The sequence below is a fragment of the Hoplias malabaricus genome, chromosome 2, assembly GCF_029633855.1.
Source record: "Hoplias malabaricus isolate fHopMal1 chromosome 2, fHopMal1.hap1, whole genome shotgun sequence".
In the NCBI taxonomy this organism is placed as follows: Eukaryota; Metazoa; Chordata; class Actinopteri; order Characiformes; family Erythrinidae; genus Hoplias; species Hoplias malabaricus.
The window spans coordinates 80,330,151-80,350,983 of record NC_089801.1 but is presented as its reverse complement, the minus strand read 5'-3'; the positions used below and the strand labels follow the sequence as shown (position 1 = coordinate 80,350,983).

Genomic DNA, 20,833 nt, shown 5'->3' with positions numbered 1-20,833 from the left:
TATAATTATATTTAGAGAAAAAGCAGTGGCCATCAGTACAACGTTTATGATTCCCACGCAGCTGACGTAGATCCAAGCAAAACATACACAAAACACGGAGTGGGGTACAGAATTGGTTTTGCTCCTTCATCCTGGCACCATTCTGTAGTCCACTCCAACAGCATCAAGTCTGCGCTTAATACCGGTGATGGTTCTGACATCAACTTCCGTGGCCTTAAAGATATTCAGCTTTTTGTAAGATTTTAATGTGGAAGAGTCTAAAACGCTTAATGTGGTTTAATGTACTAAAACAATGATCTAATGACAGCAAACTTCTATTACTTCTGGTTTGAGTCACGGGTTCATTGTTTCAGCAGTACAGAGTTCCTCTTTTGTTTTTCCAGTACATTATGTTGACTGAGCCACTGATCAAGTATAAAATATAAACCCAATTCACTTTTACTTTTCCAGTGTTCTTTAGGTTTTCCTGCCTGATAGAGGGATTTAGCCTTTCAAAATGTCTGACGGATTATTTTTTAATGCTGGGAGCATTTTCGGACACGGATTTAAAGTGTCGTATTTGGCTGTCTGTAGTTTAAATACTGGGAACATTTTCTGACAGTGGTGTGTGATACGGCAGATCGTCTCCGTCACTGCGAGAGAGGAGCTAAGCACTGAATACGACTATTTTAACACTGATAACACGCACAGGTTTGAGGCGGTTTGAGTTTCAGCTTTTAATAAATGACATTAAATGTGTACACAGTTAATAAAGACAGTTTATCTTACCGCGTTAAACAGCTTCTCTCTCTCCTTCCGTAAATGCTCCTGCGGTCAAAGATATTTTTACTTTCTGTTCTTACCCGCTGCCCCTCACTCCCTCTTCCTGTATCCGTTATGTTCCCTACATTAATGTAACTCAAGCCCAGACAATAAGTGGGAGTGATGAGGAGGTGGAGACACTGACAATCACTTCTAGCGTCAGCCAATGGTTTATCAGACACCAACTTTCAATCAGAAATGTTATGTTAAGTGTCTAGAGTTGTTAACAGCCCCACTCTGTTTTGCATTGTTTTCCTCAGTGCTGCTGGCACCGTGACAAAGAAAGCTCTTCTCTACAGAGTCTAAGGCTGAGTCTGAAACATCCTAAAGTTGATGACTATGTTTAATACATTTGTCTAATATTTTAAGGCAAAATAAAGTAACCTTCACTACTTGGAAATTCCCATAATTCAGATCCACTGCTGCACACTCCAGTGCAACGAGCCTTTGTACTCCACTTGCTGATGCTTTGCTTTAAGTGTGGTGCGCACAGGCTCATGTGCAGCTGCTCCAGAACATCCCTTTTCATTTCCTGCTTTTCTGTGGAGGTTTGGCCTATACAGAGTGAATGGGAACAACTGAACTGTGCAGCAATAATGCAGCTAAACCCAGTCATTGAAAGGGGTGTCTGCAAAACTTTGGACATAGTATAAGTTGTAAGTGATATAGTTAGTGGTCATAAAAGAGTAGAAAATAAAAGAAGTTAATTTGAAAATAAGGTGCATTATATTATCTAAGTTACACACAAACTGTGTCTTAATATTTAAAGACGTCTCTTTTGATGAGTGAAGTTAGGAACGTGGTTTTGCCCACATTTCATTTTTACATTCTGCTTAAATATGTCATAGAAACGTTTAAAAGAAAGCGTTATGCTCTTGAGCAGCTGCACATGAGCCTGAGTTCACCTCGCTCAACGCCAGGTGTCACCAAAATAAATTAACTTTACTTAATAGCTGTTTGACCAGAAAAAAAATGTGGTTCACAGACACACACAGAGCGTAACAATAGAGGAACCCTTTTCATTGCCGTATAGAACCCTTTTCTAAAAGGTGCCATATAGAATCATCTATAGCACATTCTTCATCAGTCTGAAGAACCCATTCACAATTCACACCTTATAATCAAGCAGAAGGTCCTTCAAGTGTTCAGGGCTCTATACAGAAATGTTTTCATTACAAAAAAACCTTTGAAAAACATTATTTTTAAGTGTGTAGTTTTGTGTAGAACCCGTTATATTCCTCTTCACTCTGGAGTCTGATCACCGTGACTCGAGGTCTGCTAAAGCACCTGAAGAAGACAGGAACACGAGGTACAGAATATGACCTCCACATGGGCTGACAGTTTGAGAACCACTGGTTTAAAGTAAATATGATATTTTAATTGCTACAGTGTCTCTGGATTAAGAATGGGACTTTGATTTGGCCTAATTCCCACAGTTGGTTTGGTTTGAGGTTATACTCAGGCTCTTCTCTGAATCAAAGCTTGCAATAGGTAACAGCAACAGAACAAGTAAATACTGCTGCTGAAGACCAACACACTCTCCTCCTCCAAAGAATGGGGGGATTGTGTGGGTGACTTTAGGAGGCAGTAAGGAGTCTCTGATGTTGCTGTATTTGTGCATGAGAGGAGGAAGTGACCCTCAGTTTCTATCTCTCCAGATCGGCAGTGGAAGCAGGTTTTTCTGATTGCGCAATAAGCCACATGAGATTTCTCTGTCAGGGATATGATTGCTGATTTGACATTTCCCGTTGAGGTTAACAGCTCACCCAATACGTGTAGTTGCTGATGTGAGAAATTTAAATATCACCAAGAAAGAACAGGTGTTTATTCCCCTATAATCTAGGTTTATTCTGTGAAGTAATAACATTTGTTTTATCCATATTCACTTTAAGGGCCTAATCTTTACAGTAACTCTCTAGGATGGACAGATTCTATTGGAGTGCATCTGCTGTTGGTGCTAAGATCATGAAATCATCTGCGTAAAGTAAGCATTTGATTTCTTGGTCGTCTAGAGCAGGTCCAGGAGCAGCTGAATCCTGTAGTTGGTCAATTCATTTATTAAATAAGGTTGGAGCCTTGCTTTACCTTTTACTTTCTTTAAAACATTCTGTTCTTTTTGTGTCAACTTTTACACAGCATTGTGTGTTACTGTGCACTGATTTTATGATGCTGTACTCGACTCTCGACACCACTCTGGATTAATTTAAAACATTTTTGTGTCAAAAGCCTTTTTAAAATCCCACAAAATCTGTCATGGACTTGATTTTTTATCAGGGTTTGGAGGGTGTGTAGATGATCTGATCTGATGTTCTATGTTTTGATAAGACTCTAATTTGTGATTTATTGATTATCTGGAACTTATATAAAATTTAGAATCCTGTGATTGATTTTGTTACAGAAGACCTTTAGTTTGCTGGATCAATATTTATCTTCATTTTTGAAGATGGCAGTGATTATGCCTTAATTCCAGATTTCAGGGAATTCACCAGTATTTAAAATTCATCTGAAGCTTCGCATTGCTGTATTTAAGCATCTCTGGCCGGATCAGGTCAGGTCCAGACCCTTTGTTTAATTTTGTCTGAGCTAATAGTCAATTAAGTCATGGTCAAATTTGATACAGTCATTAATTTATTTTAAATTAAATGTTTAAAACCATTTCAGATTAGTCGTGTGTTTACACTGACACCACTAATGCTTTCTCTCTCTTGCTCTTGTGGGAGGCGGCCGCATTTTCTCCCTCTCCGCTCCTTATCTCTCCTGCTCGCTTCTCTGGTCTTGTCCTGTCTACCCCCGGTCTCTCTAACGCCGCTCTTCGAATTACAAATCAGAAATGGAATTGATCAGCTGGTCTCTCAACGCTATTGACACCGTATTCTCAAGTAGACGTTTGGGCATGGGGGAGCCCTCCTGTCCTGATGGAATGACGCTGGCTGGATATGCCATGGATGGATGGGAGAGGTGGCGCATGGTATGTCTGGCGCCTCTCTCCATTGAGGACATCGAAGATGTATACCTATTTGGATTTATGATCGTGGGCTTTCTGCTGATTGGATTAGGTGGTGCCCTGGTTTATCAGAATCAGAGGGACTATTAGCTCAAAATTCAGCTCACATCTCTGATTCTAACAAGCTGAACTTTATCTGTTTTGGCTGCCCCAGCTATCAGTGGCCTTGGCTGCTGATAGTTTCAACTCCTCCAGAAGGAATGGTCGTCATGGAGACCTGTTGCACCTCCCCTGTCTGAGCTGGGGCTCAAGGACACGTGACCACCACTACATCTGGACATTTTCACGAACTGAACCTGCCCCCCCTTCCCCCTTGAACACGCCTCCTACTGCTTTTTGTCTACGTCACTGAAACTATTTGTGTGTATTGCTTTGTGTGCTAAAGGTGTTGTTTTTTTTTTCAAGATCACACACTGTGCTTCTTAGGCACAGTCTGGGACCTTCATTTTTTTTACCACCACTTCCCCGATGTTAATATAGCTTATTCTTTTAACTGTACAATGGCGCGGGTAACCTGCTGCGGTCGCCCCTGTTTATGTGAGTGTACAGACGGAAGCTAATTTCGCTGCAATGTTGTACTTGTATAACTTTGTATGTGACAATAAAGATCTATCTATCTATATTGTTGTTATTGAAACATTTAATATTGCGATATATATTGACATAAAATGATTGTCCAGCCCTAGGACAGTTTAATAAACCAGAGAGAGAGAGAGAGAGAGAGAGAGAGAGACAGAAAAACCCATATAAATAATAAACAATAATTAGGGGGGCTACAATGGTGAGAACACCAAGGGTTTAATAAGGACACAGTTTCACTGATGTAAAGCAATGAATAGCGTCCCCTGTAGATCAGTTTGTGAGCAGTAAAGTGACTGAATAATTCTAAACTCAGCACAAATGTTTATAGTAAGAGCTCTGAGAACCTTAAACATTATAAATCAATTGTGTAAATCACAAGAACACTATACAGCACATCCTATGTGCTCATGTTAGAAGTACGAGCTCAGCAGCTAATGCACAAAATACTGAAATATTACAGTTTCTTATTAACAGGGAGTGACAAACTGTTGCTTTAACAACGCACATCATACCAAGCTGCTGTTGCATCACAGTCTGACATTTTTTCATAAGCAGAATCACAACTCCCTGTAAACTCTGTAGTGCACAACACACGTCATAAAATAATATTTTCTGCACTAAAATAGTGCACTGTATGTATATTAACATTAGGTTCACATCTCTCTGTCTAACATTTTGTACGCTGTCTATGTGCACTATGTGAAAAGTAGCGTGCTGTTTAGGACAGAGATAATTACACATTATAGATACTTAGTAAACTCAGCTTTGACACGTAAAACGATACTTCATACTATGCATTCAAAAACTAGCTTTATTACAATGAAGTGTGCAATTTTGACGCACCCAAAGTGTTTATTCAATGAGGCCGCTACATATAATTTTAGCAGGGCTGTGAAATCCACTGTCTGCTCTGTTACACTGGTTGTACGCTGCTGATGGAGGTGTGCTGTGGATTGTTTGAATGCACTGAAAATAGTGCAGTGTGTGTTCAGACTAATGCAGAAATGTCAGAACCACAAAACAACAAATTACTTAATGACTAGGGCACTGACACAGCCTGTGACATTAACACATACACAGTGAGTTTGTGACACACAGACAGAGCTCCTGTTTCATCTACTATCTCATACATCGCTCATATGAAGTAATTACTGTAATGTAATGTTTAAACTGTGTTTTAAAATGTGTTTTAAAGTTCATGTTTTGTAAACCTTGTGTACATTTGATTAGTAAGGTGTGGTGTCGTATCACAATTTATCGAGCTCATTAAAGACCTTTGTTTTTAAAACTGTTTATTTACCTGCATTTTATTTGTATTTTTGGTTCCATCTTTAAAGGCTCTACTCACTGGTGCGTCTGATTAATGCTGTGTCCCAAACCACAACTGACTGAACTTGACCTTCTACAGAGTGCCCTTCTGACAATGTAGCGTTACCATTTTTATACCCTTTGTAGTACGCTAGTGTGCACTTTGGAATAATGCAGACGTAATGCTGTGGGAATCACAGTTGTTTAAATGTTAAAATATATTTATGTTTACTACAGTATCACACAACACAACAAGACAGTTACTGTGTGAGAGACTAAAGAGAACTGATATGCTATTTTTCCCCTCATCTAAGTTAAAACTTACAGAACCACATAAACCTCATGTGTACCTTAATCTGACAGCTACAATAGTAGGTTTCTACTTAATTACAGGTACATTGCACTGAATTGCCTTGCCTTGCACTATTTTATTTAATATATTTATTTCTAATTCTGAAACTGCACTGATATTGCACTGTACTTATATTGCACATTCCATACGCTTTGCACTATCCACACTTTTTCAACTTTTAAACCATATGCTGCACTCAAGAGATCATCCTCAGCTGCTCACAGTATCACAGATTCTTGCCAGGCTATGTTTGATTATTCTGATGATTGATTGATTATTCTTAAGCACACTATGTCAACTTCTTGGATATTTGATTCTGATATTTTGATATTTGTTTTAGGTTTTTTTTGTTTTGTTTTTTTAACTTTATTAGTCCATTGCTGTTTAGTGATTGTTGTATGTGATGTCTGTAAGCTACTGAGACCTTGAATTTCCCCTGGGGATCAATAAAGTATCTATCTATTTATCTATCTATCTAAATTGAATGTAACTGATGACACACTTTGTACTTGGCTTCGTATGGTTATGGAAATGAATTTCAAATAAAAAAATAAACAGATCTAAACTGTTTTATCTGTTCTATGTGTGTTTTTATTTTTTAAATCTAAAATATGCAACACAGTATATAAGTTAAAGGAAAAGAGAAATGAAATACCCAAGCTCCCAGAGAAATCTTTAAAAATGTTAAAGTCTACATTTAGAACAATAAACTCTATCTAGAGAAGGTTCACAGACTAAACCCCTGTAAGAGTCTGAAGATATTTACGGTGATTTCCCCCCTTTTTGGATTCATGTACAGTTTTGGAACAATAACATTAAGCTCAAATTGTACCCGAGGAAAACATAGTTTTAACGCAGTATTTTAGCCGTTTTTCCCCTTTGTCTTTTGACAGAAAGCGCCCCGATTCTGTTTCGTTGCTGTTCACTTCTGGGTTTTCAGTTGATCTGCTTTAAACCAATAGCAGCGAAAAACACGCCTTCTTCTAGAGAAACTAAGCAGATGATTGGTTGACGTGACAGCTCCTGTTGGCGATTGACTTAAAAAAAATGATAAATCGAGCATCTGATTGGCTGCAGCAGTAGAAAGAAGAAGGGTGTAGTTTTGAAACCGAAAGCAGTTCAATAGAACCGTAAACGGTGTTAAAAATGACTCTAAAGTAAATAACTCTCCTGTAGAGTTAATACACACTCAGATGTGGTCTATATTTGACTTCAGCAACACAATAAACACAGAACCAAACTTCACACAAACAGCTGTAGTTCACTGAACGCCATCGTGTCTGGATCAAAAACACGACTAAAGCTGAGAGTAAACCACCGAGAGCAGCTACAAACACAGGGTTCTCTCTTTAACCCGCGGGATAGTGTTCACATTAATGTTGGGTGGTGGGGGTGGGGGCTAGTATGTGCACAACAGATAACATGATTTCTGTCATTTCTCTGTAGTTTTCAGGAAGTGTGAGTTGCTCCGGCACCTGACCTCCCTTCGTCACGCGGCAGTATGTAAACAATGCGCTATTTGTTATTTCTTTGTATAAAGTGTTAAACTTCATTGCTGCATTAAAAACTCTTGACATAATTAAATCTGTATCATTAGAGCGTTTTAAAAACAAGACACACAACTCACCCTTGATTCTGGAACAGTCACTAACAGCATCTCATTATTGTTGGGCATTTGGTGACTTTCACCTCTTTAAAATGAACTGTGTTATAAACAGATGAAGTGTGTTCACAGAGCTGGGTTATTGTAACTGAGCAGAACAAATCACTGCCACAGAAAGAGGTTGGATAAGGGAAGTATAATTGTTAGGGGCAATGATTTAACTGCTCAAATATCTTAGTCTTTGCATTAAACCATCAATACACTTGTTTAATAAGAAAATAATCAAACAATTTAGAACTCCATAGCTGCAGCGTGAACTCCATAGCTGCAGTAATGTTTCATGGTTTTGCTGAGGTTTATTGTGTATTCCAAGCCTTTTCATTTGTGCTCTTCTTCACTTTGGATGGTGGAAAACACTAGATTCAAGTATCATCTTTTTTCTTTTTCTTTTTTTTTAATTTTTTTTAACTTTTTTTAATTAATGCTTCTATTTAATCGTTGCTATGATTTCATGTCTATTTGTTTTATCCATATTCAGTGCAACCAACAGCAGAACAGGGCATGATGGTCCACACATATACATTTAGAAGTGATAAGAAATGATAAATAATTGTATGATTAACTGGTGCCTGACAGCTCCATTACAGCTACGCCACTCCTGAACAGAAGAGGAAGCAGTGCTGGTCTTTCAAGGAGGGGAAGCTCAATTTCAGTCTACATCATAAAATGTGTAGGTTTATTTATACGTAAATTCTACCCTCCGTTCCTTTTCAAGAAAATGATCTGTGACCCTGTCGTACCAACAAGGCGTCTTTTCCAGGGACTTGACTAATGTCCTCTCAATGGCCAGCAGAGCTAGGCTGCTTAAACGGCCTTGGCCCATGTGAAGTGTGTCCGCCTGTGCTCCCACGGATCTTTACACCAAAGGATCGCTGATTCGCTCATTTCGCTGTCAATCAAAAAGGGATTCAGCCTCAGACAGATCATCCAATCATCATGCAGAAGCTGAGCGTCCGGGCCAGCCGAGGCCAGCCCACTTCCCCATAGACCCCCAGAGACGCTGAGCGTCCGATGGGCGGGACAAAGCCCAGCATTTATCCAATGACTCGTCTCATTTCGCTGCACTTCGCTGCTTCGCTATTGAACTCCACACTGTTTAAAGCACTGTGAAACTGCGGGAAAGCCGCGTCTTTACCAGTGATAAGAAGCTGATTCTGAACAAAAGTTGAGTGCGTTGTAGTGCATATTTATTCACTGACATGTACACACAACAGTATATATTTGATCACTTATTTTTTTACATTTTAGGGGAAGCTGAGCTTCACACCACATGTTCAAAACAAACTGAAACAAACACATATATTGTCCTTCAGATTCAGAACATTCCAGTCTCTCATCCAGCTCAAAGAGCCTGAATACCCACTCAGTTTTACCAACAAATGCGAGTCTAGTGGAGATTCCTCAGACGAGTCTGTCATAGTCTGTGTTAAAAATCCAAAGGGGACAGTCAAATGTGAGCCGCGAGCAGTTAATAAGGAGGCTGAGAACAACAGCGCCGGCCTGTCTCCACTTCCCGGACAGTACTCACCCTGGCAGCTGTAGCCCATCAGCACCTACCTCCCGAGTCCAGCAGTGCTCCAAACACACAAACAGTCTGTACAATCCGTGCTACGTGCACTGTACACACTCTCCATAGCCATTAATCCAGTCGTCTTCAAAATTCTCCTCAGTGTTCACAAGGAAAAGCTCCTCACTTAAAGCAGTAGGCATCAGAGACACAGATGTGCCATAGAGACCTACTCACCAGGAATAGTCAGACTTAGTCAGACAATAGTCTGAACCGCCTCTTAGGGGACAGTGACATATAGTTCTCATGTTTAGAGGCGTACTGCACAGATCTTATAAACTGTAATATAAACAGATCTTATAAACTGTGTCTGAGAAGTAGTTTTTTAAGCTCACATTCCTTTTACCTTTTGTGACTGTTAAAAACCAGTTAATCTTTGTGAGAGAATAAACATCCACTGGGGGGTCAGTTATTCCAGACGAGGCCTCAGACGGACCGGCCTGGGTTGAAGAGCCCGGCCTACAGGACATGCTGACAGGTAGTTCAGACAGCCCTGAACAGTCTGATACCACGCTGTCCTCCTCGGAGTCCAGCACAGCGTCCCCCGAGAGTAGTATATATCCTACACCTTCTGTCAAACACCTCTGTGAATGATTTATGACCCCTTGATTTATGACCCCTGATTTATGACCCAGGTGACAGGTCAGTACAGGATGCCCTTATATGGGCTTCCCCTCACACCTACACCCCACCCCTGACACCCTCACCCCCCAACATATTGGGGGTGTGTTGTGCTTGCATGTGTTATTTAAAATGACCCTGGTGGATTTCTATGGCTAAACGCTTTTTAAAATGTCTACAGTGTGTGTAAATCAGTCTCTTTTAAGAGAATCTACTGTTACACCAACTATTAGTTCTGAAACCAACGTTGCTTTTGCGCCAAGGAAGAAACGGCGTGGTAAAGCATTTGGTAGCAGCCCTCGCGAATGTTTTAGGGGTGTTAAAATTAACCAGTTTGATTCTCGGGCTTATGACTGACAGGTCAGTACAGGATGCCCTTATATGGGTTTCCCCTCACACCCACACCACACCCCTGACACACCCACAGCCCCCCATGTATATATATAGTTAACTTGAATCCTGTGTTTGTGACAAAGCCTATACCGACACTATTTGGAAGTCGCAATGGAGTCCTACATTTTCGGTAAGTGTTTAAACTACAGATTTCTACCTAATTTTTTGTCAGAATTTCGGTGATATAATATTTTCTCACCCACTTAACAGGGTTTATCTTGTCTAGGTACATCTGAGTTAGAAACCATCCGTGCCATTAGGAGCATTGAAGGTTTATCACAACTTTGTGAAGGTATGACTCTGCTCTTTATTATTTTATGTGTCTTTTTTGATTTTAGTTGTTATTCATGAGATTATTTTTTCATTTCTTCAGAAACTGTGGATGCTACGGGGTATTTAAATCCTCTTGGTAGGTTGTCTGATACATCTTATAACTCATGGTGTTATATTTTGATTGTGTGTCGCAATAGTGTGTAATTTATATGTTCTCTGTAGTAGGGTTGACACGTTTGGTTGAAGAAACAAATCTCTTAACACCGCCAGGGTTTGAAGTTGTTCCCGGCACCTCTGCCGTTGTTGAACCATTGGATGCTACGTACGCCAACAACGACCAAGCGCCGCAAACATTTACGCCGTGTTTAACAAGCAGTCCTACCCGATCCAATCAAAGCGTCCCAAGGGACATCAGGGTGCCTGTTCCACAAGGAAAACGTGGTAGTTTTGGATCTGGTGGTGCTCAAACATCGCGCTCAAGTAGTGGTAAACGTCTTAGATTGGACGATATCCACAAAACAAACGGTAATAAAAACACAATTAAATATTATTTGTATTATTTATAACATGAGGTTTGTGTGTTAACGAGTGTTTCATTATTTGATCTGTTCATAGATTTGGACATTTTCGATCTGTCGGTGTATGAGGACTGTGTTGATCCTGGTCTGTGCGCCGCTGGATGGTCTGATGAGTTATTTAAAACATGGAATGATAACAGCTTTACAGTAAAGGAGGACAACGGTGCTGCTGTTGTGCCGAATGATGTGTTAAATGATGCTCTGATCGAACCTGGGGACTCTGTTACGGATGAAATAAAATCCAGTCAAGATCACGAACAACAACAACAACAACAACAACAACAACAACAAAACCAGGTGGGGGGTTGTAATTGTGCTAACAACCCTGTTGAGCTAATAACGTTGATGAGACAGATGTCACAGGAGATCGCTAAAATCTCTATTGAACAGCGTAGGCAGGCTGCTTTAAACCGCAGGCGTGACAATATTATTCAGAAACAGGTTGAACGTATTGAAGCCTTGTGTAAAGAACAAACAGCTAATGCCAATTTAGTTAAGGATATTCATGGTTTGTGTAAGAAACAGGTTGCGCACAGTGAAACAGCGTTAGAATTGTTGTATAAATTAAACAGACTTTTGCAGTTAAAAAAATCAACACGGATCCCTGTTGCAGGGCCGTCTTGTAGATAATAATAGTTAATATTATAATTGTTATTATTATTATTATTGTGTTAATAATATACTGTGTTTTTTTTTTTCAAGTATGTGTTAAATAAATCAAATCATTAACGTACATTCAAAAGTAATAGCATTATTTTAAACCATTGACATTTAAAAACCAACAATTTGTGTATCGAAAACCAAATAGGTCTAAACAGTCATGGCATCTACAGATTTTGCGCGTGATGACCCAGTATATGAAGCGTGGAAACAGTTGTCTCCGAGTGAAAAAATGCTTTGTCTTATGGACGAATATGATATGGGTATTGAATCGCTTAGCAACCAACAAGACGTAGACATACAAGACAGCGATAACAGTAACGCACATGGCTTATCACAAATTACACTGGACGAATGGTTGACAAACACTAGTCAAACATCACATACACAACCGGTTAAGCGTTGTAGATATGATAGTAGTGGCGAACAATCAACAGATTTTGCATGTGATGACGCAACATATGATGCTTGGGGGCGGTTGTCTCCATGTGAAAAACTACACTGTCTTATCGAAGAATGCGACATGGCTATAGCAGACCTAGAAAATGATATTCAAAATAATACACAACACATAAACAATGAACAAACAGGTAGCGCTGTGACAACACCTAGACATTCAGCATTTGACCCAACAGCTCCTAACTTTGGTTTATCTGACGGTAATATAGCAGAATTGGTGAGAAATGGTGGTGTTGTAGACGATTATACCATAGTGTCTAGGAATCGGTTTAACAGCGTTGTGCTTCACCGGATGCTGAATTTACATGACGCGCCATCCACAGACATAGCTTCATACACGTCCTATATACACGATGTGTTGTCAGAAATTGTGTCATTCTCCAGGGTCTTGGCTGGTGATGGCGGTGTTGTCGACATCACCCTAAGAGGTAGTAGTTTAACATCTGATGTAAACACGGTGTTGTCTTCAAGGGATGGTTACAGTGTAGACAGATTTTCAGACGCTATTGAAAGGGTTATGCAGAGCAACAACAGTATTAAAACGGATGAGAGTTTGGCGCTGACTGTCTCGATAGTCGTGGGTAAAAATGGTGGTGTTCGTCGTAAGGTGCGTGACCTAGCACACGATCAGGTGATCAAAAGGAACAGACTGAATCTTTTCTGCCCAACAAACATCTCAAACAATCTGTGTTTTGCAATCTGCATTGCTCTTTTTCTGAATCCGCATGTACCACATAACACGTTAGAACCTATAGCCGAACAGATACAGATAAACATTGGCTACACATGTGACCATAGAGTAGGTTTTAATGATATTGGTCGTTTTGAATATAAGTATGGTATTAAAATAGTTGTGTTCCACAAGAGTCGTTCGGGTAAATTAGAAAAGTACCAAACCAAAGACAAACCACATACCAAGACTGCGTTTCTGTACCTCCATGACGGTCATTATTATTTGGTAAAAAATTTGAAAGCGTTCATGGGGGTGCCGCATGTTTGCACGTTTTGTTATACGGGCTACACTAACGCCAGAGATCATAGCTGTAAATATAGTTGCGATGTGTGTCAAGATGCGATGTGTCACAAACACCCCAGGCGTGTGAAATATTGTGATGACTGTTCGCGTTACTGCAAGTCTGTCTATTGCTATGAGCAGCATAAGAAACAAAAACAACAGTCTATTACAGGGGTGATAGCATCCTCATGCAATCTAACTAAGTATTGCAAAAAATGTGGCCATCGTTATCACGTAAGTTTAATAAAACCAAAACCCCACAAGTGTATGTCGGGTCGTTGTGTTCATTGTGGTGAAGATTTAATATCGGACACCACACATGAATGTTACATACAGCCGATCAAAATAAAAGAACCCAGTAATTCCTACATCTTTTTCGACTTTGAGACACGCTTTGAAAATGGAAAGCATGAAGCTAATTTTGTCTGCGCTATTACATATGATGGTACAGAATTCACTGCAGAAGGGTCTGACTGCATAGAAAGGCTTATGAGAAAGTTTAGACAGCTCAAATATCAAGGGTACACATGGTTAGCACACAATGCGGCCGGTTTTGACAATTTTCTATTATTGGAATATTTTTCTAGTGTGGGTGTCGCTGTCAAAATCATCATGATGGGGTGTAGACTGATCTCCATGTATGATGAAACATACAAACAACGTTACATAGACTCATATTCATTCATTCCAATGCGTTTGGCTAAAACAACATCAGCCTTAAATCTAACATGCTCCGAGAAAGGACATTTCCCACACAAATTCAATTTAAAACAAAATGAGAACTATGTGGGGCCATACCCTGAAAAGGGTTTTTATGGTTATGACACTATGAACGACAAAGACAAAAAAGAGTTTGACGAATGGTACAGCACAGTCTCAAACGGTGTTTTTGACTTCCAAAAGGAGTTGTATGTTTACGGCAGGAACGACGTTGTTTTACTGCGCGAAGCATGTATCAAGTATCGCGAAGAATTCATTCAGTGCACAAAGCTAGACCCGTTTAATTATACGACATTAGCATCATGTTGTATGGCAGTATACAAAACACATTTTCTACCAAAAGACACGCTGGCGCTGACACACAACAACGCATACATTAACCAGCACAAGACATTCTCTAACGTCTCTATTGAATGGCTTGAGTATGTTAAGCATGTAAGAGATGTTGATGTGCACCACGCTTTAACTCACGGGGAAATGAAGTTTGGCGCATATTATGTGGATGGTTATTATGAAAAAAATGGTGTGCGAAAAGCTTTAGAATTTAATGGTTGCATGCATCATGGTCATGAATGTCGTTACAACCCGAACCAGTGCCATCCTATGTCAAAGGTCTTGTATGGAGATTTGCGAATGCGGTTTGATACCAAGGTGGAGACGCTTGTTCGTGCATATGGTCTAGAAGTTGAAGTGATGTGGGAATGTCAGTGGGCATCTGCTAAGAGGGATGATTTGGATGTTGCCACGTTCATTTCTAATTACACAGCTCCTGAAAGGCTCAAACCAAGAGACGCACTTTTTGGTGGTCGAACAAATGCGTATAATTTGTATTACAAAGCAAAGGAGGGTGAGAAGATTAGATATTTGGACTTCACTAGCTTGTACCCATTCTGCCAGGCCCGGAAGAAATACCCGGTAGGGCACCCCCAAATATTTTTCAAAGACTTTCAACCTCTTGAGGATTACTATGGTCTAGTCAAGGCAACAGTATATCCGCCAAGAAAACTCCTCCACCCTGTTTTACCATATCGTTGTAATGGAAAGTTAATGTTCCCGCTGTGCCGCACATGTGCCGGGCACGAAAACCAGTTGCGTTCGTGTATGCATAGTGATGAAGAGAGATCTATAACGGGGTCATGGGTCAGTATTGAACTAGTGAAGGCTGTTGAGAAAGGGTATGTAGTTGCAAAAATCCACGAAGTTTGGCATTTCCCAGACAGTTCAGAGACGTTGTTCTGCGAGTATGTAAAGACGTTTTTACAGTACAAGCAGGAGGCCAGTGGTTATCCAGCACATGCTGTCACAGAGGAAGAGAGGGCCGAATACATCAGGGATTATTTTGAAAAGGAAAATATCCAACTGAATCCTGACAAGATATGCCTTAACCAGGCGCGTCGTTCTATTAACAAATTGTTGTTAAACAGCTTGTGGGGGCGTTTTTCAATGAGGGAAAACCTGCCCGTGTCTGAAGTGTTAACGGACCCTGAACAGTTTTCACAACACATCTTTGGTGACGGCTATGAGGTTAAACACTTTTCATTTGTGTCCGACACCGCAGCATTGATTCAGTGGTGCTATTCGGCTGGAGACAGCTGTCCAACACGCGATATTAATGTATTCCTCGGCGCATTTACAACAGCTCACGCTCGTTTAGAATTGTATAATCTAATGGATAAATTGGGAGACAGGTTGTTGTATAGCGACACTGACAGTGTTATTTTTGTTTCTCGTGAAGGTGATTGGGAACCCCCTCTGGGACCTTATTTAGGCGATTTGACAGACGAGATTGGTGGTGGTGATTACATTACAGAGTTCTGCTCGGGAGGTCCTAAGACGTACGGTTATCTTACAGCTGGCGGTAAAACATGCATGAAAGCAAAGGGCATTACGCTAAATTCTGAAAACTCAAAAGTTATTAGACTCGACACACTTATTGACCTTGTTGATAATTATGTGACGAATCGCGATACTAGCCGACACATACTTGCTCGCGCTGACGGCATTGTGAGAAATAAAAAGAACCTCACGCTGAAAAACAAATCAGTAGTGAAGCGGTTTAAAGTTGTGTACAACAAACGTGTCCTGTTGCCTGATTTTTCAACACTTCCTTATGGGTACTAAAGACGGTCGAGGTGTGATAGATGTTGACGGGTTTGATTTTAGATTACAACACCCATTTTCGTGTGTAATAAGCGGACCATCAAATTCCGGAAAAACTTTTTTTGTAAAACAGTTGATTGAGCGTTCTGATGAGTTGATTTCAAATAAAATAGAAAATATAGTATACATTTATGACTGCTGGCAACCCCTTTATGATGAAATGTTAAAGATAAGAAATATTATTTTTGTTCAAGGGATACCAACGTCGCTATGTGACGACACACTTTTACCGCTTAACAGAAATAATTTGTTAATAATTGATGATGTTATGAAAGATGCCAGCAATAATGCCGAAGTGGAAAAGGTGTTTACACAGTATGTACATCACAGAAATTTAAGTGCCATTTACTTAATGCAAAATTTGTTTTTTCAAGGAAAGTCTAGTAGGACAATTAGTTTGAACACAAACTATCTCATATTATTTAAAAATCCTAGAGACAACAATCAGGTTTGTGTATTAGGTAGACAGATGTACCCCGGCAACACCAAATTTTTCATGGAATGTTTTCAAAACGCTGTTAGCAAGCCCTTCGGTCACCTTTTAATTGATTATAAAGCTAAGACTCCTGAAAATTTTCGTCTCAGAACAGATCTGCTTTCAAACACGCCTGTTGTTTACATTCCGAAAATACGCAGATAGATCAGTATGTCGGACAGACTATATAGAAACCTGCCGCTTCTTAAACTTTTATTTAAAGCCACACCAGCACAGAGACGTGTTATTTTACAAACGGCGTCTAATGAACTTATCTTAACTCTGTGCCAGGTTGCCCTTAATGTTCTTAATGGCACCGTGCCTCTCACATCAACACAATATCGTGAGTTAAAGAAGAAGAAGTCTGAAATTAAATTTATCGCAAATAAAAAGGTTGGTGTTTCACGGAAAAAGAAAATAATTAATCAGAAAGGCGGCTTTCTTTTACCATTGTTAAGCGTTGCTTTACCATTTATAGCAAGCTTGATAGCAGGGAGATAAACTGAAGACATGGAGTACGCTGAAAAATTATTTTTGGTACCTCAGCACCAGTTGGATAAGTTAAAGAGTGATAACAGTCGGGGCGCTGTCAGACAAATTGTAGAAAATGATTTGGACGTGTCGATCAGAGATATTTTGGCCAGGAGGGATCTCGACCCCCACGAGAAGGCCAAACTTTATACATCCGTGTTACAGAGATATTTAACCATCGCTAAACATGGTGATATGGAGACCAATACTTTAACATTGTCATTGCCGCCTGCGGATACTGTTAATAAGGAAATAAATGTTGTCGATCAGACTGGTAACAAACATTCCATAACCGATGATGTTCTTAGAAATGTATCTTCGCGAAGCAGACAGAATGTTCAGTATGTTTTAGATACAATGTCTAAATCAAAAGATGTGTCTTCCTGGAATGAATTAGGAGAATTTGTCTTAAATGGACGTACGATCCCAGGGTCACATATTCTGGACTTGGTGAAAAGCATCACCACCGCACACCGTGTTAGCGATGATCGTAGACCTCGGGGGTGGAGCGAGTTTCTAGAGGCTTTTGCTGTTTTAAACATACCTCTTTCTACCATACCAAATAAGTTTGTCAGACAAAAAATTAATTTGTTAAAAAATAAAAAGTCTGCTGATTATGCTACACCAGTGAAAGACACTTTGCAATCGTCTGTTAAGAGTGTTGAACACCCCAGATTTCTCTCCCCCGTTTTAGACAGAAGTGTTTGGTTAAACTTCTAACTGTTATATATTTTATTTTTATTTTATCTGATGTGTGATTGTTTTGTTTACTTGATTGTTTTGAATATTTTTCACAATGTTTGAAAAACTGTCATTTGTTGTTTTATTATTGTTACATGTATATTTGTAAATAAACGAACCAGAGTTGAAAATCTTTTTGAAAATCAGTGTTTTTATTCGTCAGCTTTACACTACACAGGGTTATACAATAAACATCTCTCCTTTTTGAACATGTTGTATACAAATAAACGACCTGTTCTTACAAACACACGGATACAAATGTTTCACAAAGGTTGAAACCATATTGTCATTTTTAGTTAAATTAAAACCATATTTTGACATCACTTCTTCATAATTACACAGTCTAACCATGTGGTATAGAAAAAACACACAATGTTGACCGCATGTGGTTGATGTAAAATCTTGAACTTGTCTGGTAGAATACCTCAAAGTCGTGCATGTTGTTTTAAGGAAATCACTAATAATTTTAGGGAACTTGTCAAAGGTAGGTGCATTTCCAAAACTGTCAAAAAAACACCCGACACGGTCTTCACTTATGTAGATAGCAAGCCAGTGTTCGCCAGGAAGATCAGATGAGTGTGTATTGACAATAGCCGTCACAGGTAATTTCCATATACCATTTGTTGGTAATTGGTCACATGCTAACACACCGAGAAAATGTGTGTTAACAGCCACTTTGTCCATTACAGCAGACAGCTCCAACGTATTCATTAGTAATAATCCACTAAAACTTGTCTTCGGTTAGAGATTTCAATGATGCTGTCAAAAACAGCATACACAACCAAATTTACAGTATGCGGGAGCGGCTGTCTGAAACGGACCTCCAGTCTAATATTGCCTGATTTGACCAAAGACACGTGTTGACCGCATTCTTCATCAGGTGTGAGGTTAAACGCATACAGAGTGTAACCCTGTAGGAAATCCTGCCTATCAATTGGCAATGCCTGGTTTTTCAGATGTCTTCCAGATGCAAGCGCTAACTGGAAGAATTCGCGCACGGCGGAACCAGTGTGGAAATCGGGTTGGTGTGGTTTGGCTGGAAATTGTTGGCCGTCTAAATAGACCGCAAGAAACTCCAAGTTGTAATGTTTAAACGCGAAGGGGTTTTTATAATAGGCGCCTGTGAATGCATCATTATCAACCATGGCTATTATCATAGACTTAGGTAGAGTCCCCAAGAACAAATTTTCTTGGTTAGAAACACGTGTTCCAGCAGGTATGGAAAAATTTTTTAGACACACTCTGTCAATGGGGTATTTAGCCGTTGTTGACAACAATGTCTGGGCATGACCCAACCTTACAGCTGGTGACACAGATACTTTTTTGACAAATAACGATGCAGAGAGAATATTCACTTTGTATGCTAACGCGTCATGCCGCATTAGACAGAAATCATCCTTATTACGTGTCATGCGAATTTTTATATCAACACCGTTAAGCATCAATTTCTCCTGAAAAAATATGTCGCTATGAATCGGGGTCAGCAGTTCTACCACATTACTAGCGTTTGTAAATGCGGCCCTCTTTGCCAAACCGCGATTGTTCCTTGCGGGGTTTGTTTCATCCATATGCCCTGCAGTGTCCAGATAAAAGAGGCCTGCAGAGAAGACAGTTTCCAGGGTGTCCCAACCATAGTTGGCGAGACATTCTATCATGCTATGGTATGGGTAGGTACTTGAACTCTGTGATACCAGCCTGTCTCCTAGGGACACGTCGACCTGTGAAAATATTGTAGCTCCAGGATAGTTTATCAACCCCACAGCGGCTCCGTCATCAATGTCGCTTCCGTCAGGTTTTGTGATTTTAAGACGAAGGTATAATAGTGTGTTATTTAGATCCATATAATCTTCACCATGGCCGGCTATGAAAAACTCCAGTGGGGCAGTGTCGGATATTGCTGACAGCGGCGGAATTTCGACATAAGTGTTTTTCTCAATAGCGGTTTGTGTTAAAGGTACTGTAAACAAGTCCAGTTCTGATTTAATACACTCCTCAGACATGCGATGAAGTAGAGCCATGATCAGAAAATGGTTTTAACAGGTTTCCTACAGGTCGAGGTTGTTGTCTGCTTCCCCTTACGCTTTCTTTTTGACACTATGTGTTTTTTCATCTCAAGCTTGGTTTTCTTAGCAGGACGGCCACGCCTCTTACCAGGGGGTCGTTTCACAGATTTTCGAGCCATCACCAACATACCTGACCCATCTTGATTGTGTGCCATCATACGCGTCAGACCGTTACTGACAACATCGCTTACAATGTTTTTAGCAGCTGTTTTTAGATGTGGTTTGGCTATATTAAAACCCTTCTTGAACAACGGTATAGCCATTCTGAATAAATTTCTAAAAATCCCACCAAATCCCGCACCATACATTGTTGGGCTACCTGTATAGCCGGGCATGTGGCCTCCGGCCTGACTTTGATAGTAAGAAACGTAACGTTCAGGATCCATGGCCAGTCTGTTGAAAGATTCCATTTTCAAAACCTAATTCCTTGTTTTACAGGTCTAAAGTGTAGCTTTACAACCACTTTCCCATAAGAAAAATTTACGTGCTGGTTCTGATCGGTTTTCACTTCTATAGCGATATCGTTTATCTGTGATTTTGTTGTCGACACTTAGTGTGGCTTACTGTATCTAACTGTGACAATATCATGGTTGTTCCCTGATATATGTACACATCTTAACAGAGGTACAAAACTGTCACCAATTAATTGGTAATCAACAATGTCTGTGTAAACAAACATTGAGTAGAAACCACCATAGATGTCGACAGGGTGTGGTGCGTACTCTTTCTGTACGACATCCGGGTCATTTGTTTTAACTACACACTCTAGTATCACACCCGGTTTAAAACCCAAGATGATGGCTAGTTTACCATTAAATATCAAACCGATATCAGATAACGTCTTAATAAATAACCTGTGACTTATTT

At 39.9% G+C, this 20,833-nt stretch overlaps 1 protein-coding gene across 1 annotated transcript; it reads left to right on the top strand.

Moving 5' to 3' along the window:
- Positions 1 to 3,694: 3,694 nt before the first annotated feature.
- On the top strand, positions 3,695 to 20,110 carry LOC136678411 (uncharacterized). Its single transcript, XM_066656469.1, has 9 exons — positions 3,695 to 3,769; positions 10,502 to 10,583; positions 10,665 to 10,700; positions 10,787 to 11,089; positions 11,180 to 11,723; positions 12,646 to 12,892; positions 14,648 to 14,843; positions 15,732 to 15,854; positions 20,037 to 20,110. Exons 1-9 carry the CDS (start codon positions 3,695 to 3,697, stop codon positions 20,108 to 20,110), a joined length of 1,680 nt encoding a protein of 559 aa, XP_066512566.1.
- Positions 20,111 to 20,833: the final 723 nt, after the last annotated feature.

Excerpts from the sequence above, each read along its gene's own strand:
- LOC136678411 (XM_066656469.1), top strand. The coding sequence starts at position 3,695 with ATGGGGGAGCCCTCCTGTCCTGATGGAATGACGCTGGCTGGATATGCC. Across the intron at positions 3,770-10,501 it reads GATGGGAGAGGTGGCGCATG|GGTTTATCTTGTCTAGGTAC; the intron begins GTATGTCTGGCG and ends CCCACTTAACAG. Across the intron at positions 12,893-14,647 it reads GTGACCTAGCACACGATCAG|GTGGAGACGCTTGTTCGTGC; the intron begins GTGATCAAAAGG and ends TTTGATACCAAG.